Source organism: Spea bombifrons, chromosome 2 (assembly GCF_027358695.1).
Source record: "Spea bombifrons isolate aSpeBom1 chromosome 2, aSpeBom1.2.pri, whole genome shotgun sequence".
Classification (NCBI taxonomy): Eukaryota; Metazoa; Chordata; class Amphibia; order Anura; family Pelobatidae; genus Spea; species Spea bombifrons.
In genome coordinates, this window is record NC_071088.1 from 141,411,238 (window position 1) to 141,423,627 (window position 12,390).

The window sequence follows — 12,390 nt, forward strand, 5'->3', positions numbered from 1 at the left end:
ACAGTAATATTACCCCCAGCGCTGTATACAGTAATATAACCCCCAGCGCTGTATACAGTAATATAACCCCCAGCGCTGTATACAGTAATATAACCCCCAGCACTGTATACAGTAATATAACCCCCCAGCACTGTATACAGTAATATAACCCCCAGCGCTGTATACAGTAATATAACCCCCCAGCGCTGTATACAGTAATATAACCCCCAGCACTGTATACAGTAATATTACCCCCAGCGCTGTATACAGTAATATAACCCCCAGCGCTGTATACAGTAATATAACCCCCAGCGCTGTATACAGTAATATAACCCCAAGCACTGTATACAGTAATATAACCCCCAGCACTGTATACAGTGATATAACCCCCAGCACTGTATACAGTAATATAACCCCCCAGTGCTGTATACAGTAATATACCCCCCCAGCGCTGTATACAGTAATATAACCCCCAGCGCTGTATACAGTAATATAACCCCCAGCGCTGTATACAGTAATATAACCCCCCAGCGCTGTATACAGTAATATAACCCCCAGTGCTGTATACAGTAATATAACCCCCAGCGCTGTATACAGTCATATAACCCCCAAATGCAGGCATTTCCATCCACTTGGGACATGCTGGCTGCCCGCTGGCTGCCGGCAGTGGGTCCACGTAACACTTCCCTTGTACCGATTGGTTACACCAGTAGTTCACAAACCCCAGTTCTCCAGGGTCTCAATTTTCGATTATCCCAGCTTGAGCTTGAATTTAAAACCCATTAAGCTACTCGGGACACACAGAACCCCTGGCCCGTTTACAGCCCTCAGGGGCTGGAGTTGTGCATTCCTAGTATTCACGGCAGGGTAAATCCATAAGATGTACTAAATCATGTTTATCCTCTGCAGGTGAAGCGTCGTCCCGTTGAGGAGCCATGATGCTGTTGGTGGCCCCACTTCTCTTCGTTGGTGCAGTGAATGCCATATTTCCCAGAGCGTGCATCTCAGAATCTAACCTTAAGAACAAAGTATGTTGTCCTGATTACAATGGGAGTCCTTGTGGATTGAGCTCTGGGAGGGGAGAATGCCGACCAAATACACAAAGGAGGGCAGCAGGAGTCATTCATCTTTGGTATGATGACCGATACAGCTGGCCAGATCATCACTTCAATACCACTTGCTTGTGCAAAGCCAACTATGATGGCTACAACTGCGGGTACTGCAAGTCTGGATACACAGGGCCAACCTGTTCAACTCGCTTAGTCATAGTGAGACGGGAAATCCGCGAGTATTCGGTGCCCGAGAGGACGACTCTGTTCGCCAAGTTACATTACTGCAAGACTGTGATCAGCAAGGAGTACGTCATCCTGACCACCGGAGACCGACTCCACCAGGACGCCTTCAAATTCAAGGATGCCTCTTACTACGATATCGCCTGCTTTGCCCATTACTACGCTATCAAACCCATGGTTAATAACAGCCAGATCTTCTTCACCATTAACTTTGCTCACTCCTCCTCAGCCTTCCTCCCCTGGCATCGCAAATTCCTCCTCTTCTTCGAGCATCTGATGCAGATCTGTCTCAGTGACCCAACCTTTGCGGTTCCCTACTATGACTGGCGATTTGACAGTAATTGTCCCATCTGCACTGATCCCTTTTTGGGTGACTCTGACAAGCAGGGAGCGCTAAGCAAATACTCCGTTTTCTCCACTTGGAGGGTGAGTGAAGCGTTCTTCTTAAATGTGGCGAATCTTAGCTTACGTACAATTTGAAACCCAGAACTTGTCAGCAGATCAGACCCCGTCAGCCCGCCTAGTCGCCCATTTTTCCTTCTATAAAGACCGTAATCAGTCGTTGGTCTTGTCTTAGATTCAGGAGCCGTATGTCTATCCCATGCATGTTTAATCCCCTCGCTGTATTACCCTCTACCACCTCTGCTGGGAGGCTGTTATCTACCATACTTTCTGTAAAGTAAAACTTCATTTTTTGACTGATTCTTGCTAGTTTGGACCTTGTAGATTGAATCGGGCTAAACTAGTGCTGTATTAATACAAGTTTAGTTACGCCATGAAAAAAGGTCTCCTAAATAACATACCGTATTTAAAGGCCTACTTTCACGCTAACACCGGGCAGTACCTTTAAGCTAATGAAGTGCTTAGTAGTAGTGTATGTGTAGCACTCTCTGGACTAACTCCTCCCACTAAAGGCCAACTGGGGATAGGTCCACCCCTATATGCCACTAGCACTGCCCCTTGAATAAGCCACTCCCCAGAAGAGGGGAGCTAGGGTGCCCTACTCTGGAAAGGATAATAGATATATATATAGAGAGAGATATAGATAGAGATATATAGATATAGATATATATAGGGAATCTAAATGTTTTCTTTCGAGGCTCCCGCGGCTGTTCGGGGCTCTTAGCTTTTTCATTTTGTATTAATGACCTTGAGTTTCTCTTTTTGTAAATGGAACCAAACGGTGTAGGGTTTAAACTTCTGCTCACGATGAACTTACTGATAACTAAGTAAAGGGACAGTCGGGTCTCTCATACAGCCCCAACCAATGAACAATGGATGCTCCATTCTTTACTCTCACTGGCCTGTAGGAGAAGCTGCAGCTTCAGAGCTCTTGCTTTTGCTTGTGCCTTTTTTGGCTTCTTGAAGCAACAAATCAGTGTAAGAAAAAGTATGCAAATTGAAATCAACAGGCGTGCCTTCTGCTCGTGTCTCCTGGGGTCTCATTGGATCTCCTGGAAATCTCTCATGAGTATAGGGCTTGGGCCAACACATCTCCCGCAGGCCTATGAGCTGGGGGGGGGGTTCTGATTGGGGTACTAGCTTCAGATTCAGTAACCATTACCCTAAGCGGATTACTAGAATTCACTCGTTCTCCAAGTGCCAACCACTAATTCTTTTTGCAGGCTATATGCGCCGAGTACGACTTCGATGACCAGTATTGCGTGATGTCAGACTGCATTTGCGAACGTGCAAAGATCACCAGGAAACCTGGTTATCATCCCTTTTCCCGAAAACCTACAGGGGCCGACGTGGACAGGGCACTTACCTACAGCACTTACGATACATTCCCATATGATCCATCCTCAACACGGTCCTTCCGCAACATCCTGGAAGGTAAAAGCTGCAGACTATATGAATGATAAATCCCCATACGCAGAAGATCGAAGAATTACGCTAATGAGGTGAAAGTGGGGACACGTGTGGGGACACGTGTGGGGACACCGTGTGGGGACACCGTGTGGGGACACGTGTGTGTGTGTGTGGGGGGGGGTTATGCGGAGAATGTGTATTTAGTGACTATTTATTAATAAGAGCGACTATTACCGCAGCATTTCAGACCATAGCAACGGGTCAGCAGAGCTTGGTAAATAGACTCCTTGCTAAGGGAAGAACTTGGAAGGGCTTCTCAAGGTCAATAAATTGTAATTCCTGTGACAGAGATGCAATCGTTTCCTGCCTCATTTGGACTGTTTTTGGCAAATGTAATATTTCAAGTTTCTGAATCGATTCAGCATGGAAATCGGCCTCCCGCCTCCCGCGGTTGATACATGGAAGAGATTATGGTAAAAGTGTGTCGGTTTCCGTCATGGGCCACGTCCCGTGTGTTCTGATCATGTGGATGCAGCGCACTCATTTGGGGCTGGGATAAAAGGGGAGATGAGGTGAAGCTCTCATGTGTGGACATTCATGACAATTTCTGTTTCCCAGAAGGGGTAAAACCAGTCTGACACTCAGTTTTTAGGATTTGCCCCAACTGCCCCCATCATATGAGTCAATGCACAATGCCTCTTCTCTTGTCCTTTAGGTTTCATGTCTGCTGTGGATGGGGTGACCAGAACGACAGGGCTGCACAACCTGTTCCATGTCTACTGTGGGGGCACCATGACTCAAGTTCCCATCTCGGCCAATGACCCCATGTTTTATTTGCACCACGCTTTCGTTGACAAGTATGTGTCTCTGCGTGAAACATAGGCAATGGCGGAAGTGATATAAACAAGAAGACATGGCGCATGGCATTATGGAACCACGATGGTTGCTTCTATATTTAAGTCTGAGGAAGACCCGCCTTATTTATTAAAAATCTTCACGCAACTTTTGCTTAGATTACTAAAATTGGCTGAAATTTTAGGTCCCACATCTAGGGTGACCACATGACCCAATCCTGGACAATTTATTGTTCATTAGTTTGTTTGAGGATTGGTACATTTTTAGTGCCCAGGTGAGTGCATAGACTAACGGTTGGGGGTCCCACTATTAGAGTGAACCGTCAATGAGACAGTCAGAGGCTAAAGGGTTAAATGGGCAGTATTGGAGGGGAATCGTTAAACTGCCATCTGTAATATCACCCATTTTTCATTTTTTTGAAGGGGGGGGCAAAATTTATTGCAAAAAAAGAACTTTTAATCTGCCGATTTCCGTAAATTGTCTGTGGTGAATCAGTTGTGATTTTTTTTCACATGGCTCGTGGCTGCGTGGCTCGTACATGAATTGCTGGGTGTTAATGTGTTAATAATAATGCATTGACTATTATCCTGGGGCCTTTTCCTCCACACGTTTCGTGGCGTTAAGCATCTGATAGGCATTCTCCCTTTTTTTTGGTCTCTTTGCAGGATCTTTGAAGTGTGGATCCGTAGATACGGTGTCACCCCGGCTGAGTATCCACCCAACACCATCTATGGCCACGGGCCTAATGAATGCATGCCGCCATTTTTCCCCTGCTGCGTGACCAGAGATTACCTCACAACGAGCATAGCCCTGGGATATGACTACTCTTTTTATAATCACTTCTAGTACGGAAATCAGGACAGTAGAGTAAAAAAAGGATAGATTAATGTTTAGAATTAAAATAAATTGTGGATTACAGAGTGTTCTGTATATGGACCCAGAATATGTTGGAGTTATTATTTGCAGGCACAAAACTACAGATTAAATGCTAAAAATAGAAATTAAAATTTACTAAATCAAAGTGCAGGATTTGATGCAAAACACAGAGGCCATATTACAACCATTAATGATAAAACCAATCATGTAATCAGGTTTCGGCCAATCACAGAACAATACCGCTACAATCAAATTTCAGTCCAACCAGCTCACTACTTATGTCCATTTAACCCTTCCCTGCTGCCTCTACTGATACCAGGAAGCTGTACAGGCTCTGTAGCACAGCCCGATACAGCAGCCACTAGCATGCATGCTAGCAAAAGTCAGTGTTCAGAGAGCATACATGTGATTGGCTACTGCTGCTACATCCATTGATTTCAAAGGGAGCTCAGGTCCCATGGACTGTAGTTTATACTGAGCATGTGCAAGAAGCATACTGCAGTATGCTCCCTGCTTTCAGTGGAGAAGGGTGGGGGAGGAGTTGAGGCACAGGAACTTGAAAAGGCATTTTAATGAATGATTATAAAAATTGTATTTCATTGCTTCATGCCAACACTTACGTCATCTTGGTAAAAAAAAAATCAGAAAATCTGTTGATTGTAATTGATTTTGATCCAATTCATTAAAATCTAATTGTTTAAATTCACTTAAGATATTGTGTGATCATTACACTGGGAAGCTGTAATGTTTGTGAGGTACATATAGAGGGCTCAAGAAACACCAGGACGCATGTTTAGGATATAATTTCATGAAACAAGGGAATTTTCAAATTATTCTTTGGATAATTTTATTGGCCACGGCGCTGTTAGCTTCGCCTTCTGTACCATGACACTAACAGTAATATTTTTAAAATATTTCTTTTTAATGTGTAAATTGTTTTAAGCCAACACAACAGTTAATAAACATTATTAACAACCCGGCTGGCATTGGCAGAAAACCCTATCCCTGTCCCTTGCTCACAGCCCTCATCAACACCAGATTCACGAGGATGTGAACCTAGGCCCACTGCTTGGAAGGCGGCTATGCTCACCGCTACGCCACCAACGCACCACACGGGTATCACATTCAATCAAAGAGAGGAGGCACAGCTCAATCAGACGTTTACATGTCTTGGCAAGGAAGGACAATTAGGTGACTGCCTAGTTTAACCCCTTAATGACAAAGCCCGTACATGTACGGGCTCAAAATGCATTGTTTTCTATGGGTTTAGGGACCACCCATTGTGCTTAAGGGGTTAATAGTTACAGGATATCATGGCAAAAGAAAGGATTCTGCTCTGTGAGAAATGATTTGGCTGATGCTTTTTTTGAGAAAGCGTATCTGCTATGGTTAGAGGTACAAAAACGTAACGCGTCGCCCATAATATAAGCACATTTATGTAATAAACTTAAGCAACTTTAATACATGCAGAGACTGTGCGTTGGCCACAAATCAAACCTGGTTCACCTGTTTGAAAGGCAGCTACGCTCACCACTATACTACCAACGTATCACCCGTACAAGAGCTTCAGCCTAATGGTTGTCCGTTAATTTAAGTGCTTTTAAGTGAATACCTTAAGTATCATTAATAAACACATCCAGGCAGGCCCGGACTGGCCATCGGGCACACCGGGCATTTGCCCGGTGGGCCGGGCCACGGCAGGGCCGCATTGACTTAGGGGCTGATGGAGCTGCAGCTCCAGGCCCCTACCCTACCTACCGGGTCCGCCACTCTAAGGGGCCGGGAAGTCCCCACCAAGGCCGGCCTTACGGGTCTGCGGCCGCACAGGGTATAAATTAAAACATCGGGTTTTTTTTTTACTTTATTTAACATCCTCCATGTTAAATAAAGTTTAACTTTATTTAACATGGAGGATGTTAAATAAAGTTGAAAAAAAACCCAGATGTTTTAATTTAAACCCTGTGCGGCCGCAGACCCCTAAGGCCGGCCCTGGTGGGGGCTTCCCGGCCCCTTAGAGCAGGACCGGCCTTTGGGGTGTGCGACCGCACAGGGCATCACACTCTAGGGGGCGGGGGGCGGTACGCACCGGGTGCCGCTCATCAGGGGGTGCCAACTTGCGGCACTCGGCACCCCTCCAGAGACGGACAGTAATGTCCGCCGCTGGAGGAGCAGGTTCGCAAGGGAGCGGTATCGGAGGTCTTTAACAGACCTCCGGTTCCCTTGAGTGATTTTAAGCCGGGTTCAACCCGGCTTAAAATCACTCAAGGGAGCCGGAGGTCTGTTAAAGACCTCCGATACCGCTCCCTTGTGATCTGCACGGCAACAGCTGCTGTGCGCCGGGATCTGACAACAAACCCCGGCGCACAGCAGCTGTTGCCCTCTGAACCGGAAGAAGACAGAGAAGACAGAAGAACTGAAGAAGAGGAGCGAAGAGGAGGAAAAGGAGCTGTAAGGAGAAAAGAGGAAAGGTAGGAAAATATTCAGTGAGAGTGGATTAGTATATATGTGTGGATTGGTATATATGTGTGGATTGGTGTATGTGTGGATTGGTATATATGTGTGGATTGGTATATATGTGTGGATTGGTATATATGTGTGGATTGGTGTATGTGTGGATTGGTATATATGTGGGGATTGGTATATATGTGTGGATTGGTATATATGTGTGAATTGGTATACGTGTGGATTGGTAGACGTGTGGATTGGCATACGTGTGGATTGGCATACGTGTGGATTGGTATACGTGTGGATTGGTATACGTGTGGATTGGTATACGTGTGGATTGGTATGTGTGTGGATTGGTATATGTGTGTGGATTGGCATACGTGTGGATTGGTAAATACGTGTGGATTGGTATACGTGTGGATTGGTATACGTGTGGATTGGTATACGTGTGGATTGGTATATATGTGTGGATTGGTATATATGTGTGGATTGGTAAGTGTGTGAGAGTGATGGGTGTTATGCTGTACCATTTCCAATGTCTTTTTCATGATCTAATTATGCTCTAAAAGTACATCATAACTCCCATCACTCTATACTGTTCCATACAGTGGCAGAGCTGGGAGGCAGAGGCCTTGCACCCCCACCGCAGGACTCCTGAAAGGTAAGTGAACTTCAAAGAGGGAGAGGGTAGATAGTTAGGAGGGGGTAGATAGGGAAAAGGGCGTGAGACGGGGGAAAGAGGGTAGAAAGGGAGAAGGGAGTGAGAAGGGGTAGATAGGGGAGAAGGGAGTGAGAAGGGGTAGATGGGGCAGAAGGGAGTGAGAAGGGGTAGATAGGGCAATCATACTCCTATCATGCCAAGTCTGCGAGTACATCCTGGAATCTGGGTATGCCTGGGCATGATAGGAATGTGATTGCTGTTAACAATCATATATATATACATATAATATTGTTTTTTAATTGTTTTGTCCTATTTTGGTGTGTTACTTACTTTAAATAAAAGTGTTAGATTTTTTTATGGTGTGGGGAGGTCATATTCGGTTTCGGACAGGTAAATGCTGCATTTTCGGTTTCAGTCCAGAATTCGTTTCGGTGCATCCCTACTACTAAGCCAGACAATGAAGTGGTAGGCCTACACCACATCAATGTTTGGCGTAGTATATAGTGATTGGTGTTATGCTGCACTATTGTCAATGTCTGGCTCAATGTATAGTGATAGGGATTACGCTGTACCACTGTCAATGTGTGCCTCAGTATATAGTGATAGGTGTTATGCTGTACCACCGTCATTGTCTGGCTCAGTATATAGTGGTAGGTGTTATGCTGTACCACCATAATTTCTGCCTCAGTATATAGTGATAAGTATTATGCTGTACCACCGTCAATGTCTGCCTCAGTATATAATGATAACAGTGAGAAGAGGCAGAGGTGGTAGATAGTGATACAGGGGGATAGATAGTGAGAAAGGGGAGTTTTGTTACAAGTTTTTATTCCTTTCTTTTTTTGGGATGGGGGGGCACCAGAGGAGTAGTCCGCACAGGGCGCCAGAACACCTAAGGCCGGCTCTGCCTTAGAGTGGCGGACCCGGTTGCAGTTGCGGCGGGCTTAAGGGGCTCTGCCTTAATGCGGCCATATTTTAAGGTACTAGCCTGGAGCTGCAGCTCCATCAGCCCCTAAGTCAATCCTGCCCTGCCACAGGCGCGGTCGCAGTTGCTGCTTGCTCTGGCAACAAGGTAAGTAGGGTGAGGGAGGGGGCTGCAGTGAGAAGGGGCAGAGGGGGGTTAGGTAGTGAGAAAGGGGGAGAGGGGTTAGATAGAGGCGGTACATATTGATAAGTGGGGAAGGGGTTTACATAGTGAAAAGGGGGAACATAGTGAGAAGGGGCAGATAAGATGATGAGAGGGGGTAGTGTGAATGCGTATGAGCATGAATGAATAAATGTGTGGATGAATTGTGTGAATGCGTATGACAATTAATGAATTCATGTGTGGATGAATTGCTTGAATGATTTGTGAGACTGCATTAATGAATGTGTTAATGATTTGTGTGAATGATTAAATGCAAAGATGGTACATGAAGGGTGGGCTTTAACAATAAATAAATAAATATGGGCTGCTCAGGCTTAAATGCCCGGGCCTATTTTTTGTCCCAGTCCGGGCCTGCATCCAGGTGACAAGCGTTGACCAGGAATTGAACCGAGGTCAACTTCGAAGAGAGCTATGCGCACCGCTATACCACCAGGGCATCACACAAACAAAGCTTAAGCTTTCGCTTTCAATCTATCTGGCAAAACAAATGTGAAATGGAACCTTCTAGGTGCGGTAAATTATTAGACAGGAGGCACGGCTTAATCAGACATTAACATGTCATGGCAAGGAAGAAAATGTATGTTCCCGGACTGTGAGAAAAGAAAAAGCCTACAACACCTGGTATTCCCAGGCGGTCTCCCATCCAGGTACTAACCAGGCCCAACCCTGCTTAGCTTCCAAGATCGGGGGCTTTCAGGGTGGTATGGCTGCAGGTGTGGAAGAATTTTTTTTTACTCCTCTTATTCTGTTGCTGCTGCTGTTGCTGCTGCTGCTGTTGCTGCTGCTGCTGTTGCTGCTGCTGCTGTTGCTGCTGCTGCTGTTGCTGCTGCTGCTGCTGCTGCTGCTGCTGCTTGTCAGACAGAAAGAATTATAAGCTCTGGGATAGGACAGAGAAGGTGAGAAGGTGAGAAGGTGTGAAGGTTCAAATAAGAGTTTAAAGCTTTGATGATGAGCAAGAAACACATGGCAAAAAGCTCTCCCCGGACTGTGAGAAAAGAAAAAGCCTACAAGACCTGGTATTCCCAGGCGGTCTCCCATCCAGGTACTAACCAGGCCCAACCCTGCTTAGCTTCCGAGATCGGGCGCTTTCAGGGTGGTATGGCCGCAGGTGTAAAAGCATTTTATTTTACTCCTCTTATTCTGTTGCTGCTGCTGCTTGTCAGACAGAAGGAATTATAAGCTCTGGGACAGGACAGAGAAGGTGAGAAGGTGAGAAGGTGAGAAGGTTCAAATAAGGGTTTAAAGCTTTGATGATGAGCAAGAAACACATGGCAAAAAGCTCTCACCGGACTGTGAGAAAAGAAAAAGCCTACAACACCTGGTATTCCCAGGCGGTCTCCCATCAAGATAATAACCAGGCCCAAGACTGCTTAGCTTCTAAAATCAGACGAGATCAGGCACTTTCAGGGTGGTATGCCCGCAGGTGTGAAAGCTTTTTATTTTACTCCTCTTATTCTGTTGCTGCTGCTGCTGTTGCTGCTGCTGCTGCTGTTGCTGCTGCTGCTGCTGCTGCTGCTTGTCGTCAGACAGAAAGAATTATAAGCCCTGGGACAGGACAGAGAAGGTGAGAAGGTTCAAATAAGGGTTTAAAGCTTTGATGATGAGCAAGAAACACATGGCAAAAAGCTCTCCCCGGACTGTGAGAAAAGAAAAAGCCTACAACACCTGATATTCCCAGGCGGTCTCCCATCCAGGTACTAACCAGGCCCAACCTTGCTTAGCTTCCGAGATCAGACAAGATCAGGCGCTTTCAGAGTGGTATGGCTGCAGGTGTGAAAGCTTTTTATTTTACTTCTCTTATTCTGTTGCTGCCGCTGCTGCTTGTCGTCAGACAGAAAGAATTATAAGCCCTGGGACAGGACAGAGAAGGTGAGAAGGTTCAAATAAGGGTTTAAAGCTTTGATGAGCAAGAAACACATGGCAAAAAGCTCTCCCTGGACTGTGAGAAAAGAAAAAGCCTACAACACCTGGTATTCCCAGGCGGTCTCCCATCCAGGTACTAACCAGGCCTTAGCCACCTTAGCTTCGGAGACCAGGCACTTTCAGGGTGGTATGGCTGCAGGCGTGAAAGCTTTTTATTTTACTCCTCTTATTCGGTTGCTGCTGCTGCTGCTGGTGCTGCTATTGCTACTGCTGCTGCTGCTACTGCTGCTGCTGCTGCTACTGCTGCTGCTGCTGCTGCATGTCAGACAGAAAGAATTATAAGCTCTGGGACAGGACAGAGAAGGTGAGAAGGTTCAAATAAGAGTTTAAAGCTTTGATGAGCAAGAAACATGGCAAAAAGCTCTCCCCGGACTGTGAGAAAAGATCAGGCGCTTTCAGGGTGGTATGGCCGCAGGCATGAAAGCTTTTTATTTTACTCCTCTTATTCTGTTGCTGCTGCTGCTGCTGCTGTTTGTCAGACAGAAAGAATTATAAGCTCTGGGACAGGACAGAGAAGGTGAGAAGGTTCAAATAAGGGTTTAAAGCTTTGATGATGAGCAAGAAACACATGGCAAAAAGCTCTCCCCGGACTGTGAGAAAAGAAAAAGCCTACAACACCTGGTATTCCCAGGCGGTCTCCCATCCAGGTACTAACCAGGCCCAACCCTGCTTCACTTCCAAGATCAGGCGCTTTCAGGGTGGTATGTCTGCAGGCGTGATAGCTTTTTATTTTACTTCTCTTATTCTGTTGCTGCTGTTGCTGTTGCTGCTGTTGCTGTTGCTGCTGTTGCTGTTGCTGCTGTTGCTGTTGCTGCTGTTGCTGTTGCTGCTGTTGCTGTTGCTGCTGTTGCTGTTGCTGCTGTTGCTGTTGCTGCTGCTGCTGTTGCTGCTGCTGCTGTTGCTGTTGCTGCTGCTGCTGTTGTTGCTGCTGCTGCTGCTGCTGCTGCTTGTCGTCAGACAGAAAGAATTATAAGCCCTGGGACAGGACAGAGAAGGTGAGAAGGTTCAAATAAGGGTTTAAAGCTTTGATGATGAGCAAGAAACACATGGCAAAAAGCTCTCCCCGGACTGTGAGAAAAAATTAAAAGCCTACAACACCTGGTATTCCCAGGCGGTCTCCCATCCAGGTACTAACCAGGCCTTAGCCTGCTTAGCTTCCGAGATCAGACAAGATCAGGTGCTTTCAGGGTGGTATGGCTGCAGGCATGAAAGTTTTTTATTTTACACCTCTTATTCTGCTGCTGCTGCTGCTGCTGCTGCTGCTGCTGCTGGTGCTGCTGCTGCTGCTGCTACTGCTGCTGCTGCTACTGCTGCTGCTGCATGTCAGACAGAAAGAATTATAAGCTCTGGGACAGGACAGAGAAGGTGAGAAGGTGAGAAGGTGAGAAGGTTCAAATAAG

At 46.2% G+C, this 12,390-nt stretch overlaps 1 protein-coding gene, 2 non-coding genes and 4 pseudogenes across 3 annotated transcripts; 1 reads left to right on the top strand and 6 right to left on the bottom strand.

Annotated features, from left to right (window-relative positions):
* The first annotated feature begins 914 nt into the window (after positions 1-914).
* LOC128474439 (tyrosinase-like) lies at positions 915-4,873 on the top strand. Its single transcript, XM_053456776.1, has 4 exons — positions 915-1,697; positions 2,897-3,107; positions 3,799-3,940; positions 4,604-4,873. Exons 1-4 carry the CDS (start codon positions 915-917, stop codon positions 4,782-4,784), a joined length of 1,317 nt encoding a protein of 438 aa, XP_053312751.1. The 3' UTR covers positions 4,785-4,873.
* A 4,800-nt stretch (positions 4,874-9,673) lies between these two features.
* LOC128480273 (uncharacterized) lies at positions 9,674-9,782 on the bottom strand (annotated as a pseudogene).
* Positions 9,783-10,068: 286 nt separating this feature from the next.
* Positions 10,069-10,177, bottom strand: LOC128480284 (uncharacterized; annotated as a pseudogene).
* A 196-nt stretch (positions 10,178-10,373) lies between these two features.
* LOC128480724 (uncharacterized) lies at positions 10,374-10,492 on the bottom strand (annotated as a pseudogene).
* Positions 10,493-10,720: 228 nt separating this feature from the next.
* On the bottom strand, positions 10,721-10,839 carry LOC128479513 (5S ribosomal RNA). The gene has a single exon (XR_008350383.1). It is a non-coding gene; the product is annotated as a 5S ribosomal RNA (ribosomal RNA).
* Positions 10,840-11,596: 757 nt separating this feature from the next.
* Positions 11,597-11,705, bottom strand: LOC128480576 (uncharacterized; annotated as a pseudogene).
* Positions 11,706-12,076: 371 nt separating this feature from the next.
* LOC128479374 (5S ribosomal RNA) lies at positions 12,077-12,195 on the bottom strand. Its single transcript, XR_008350255.1, has one exon. It is a non-coding gene; the product is annotated as a 5S ribosomal RNA (ribosomal RNA).
* Positions 12,196-12,390: the final 195 nt, after the last annotated feature.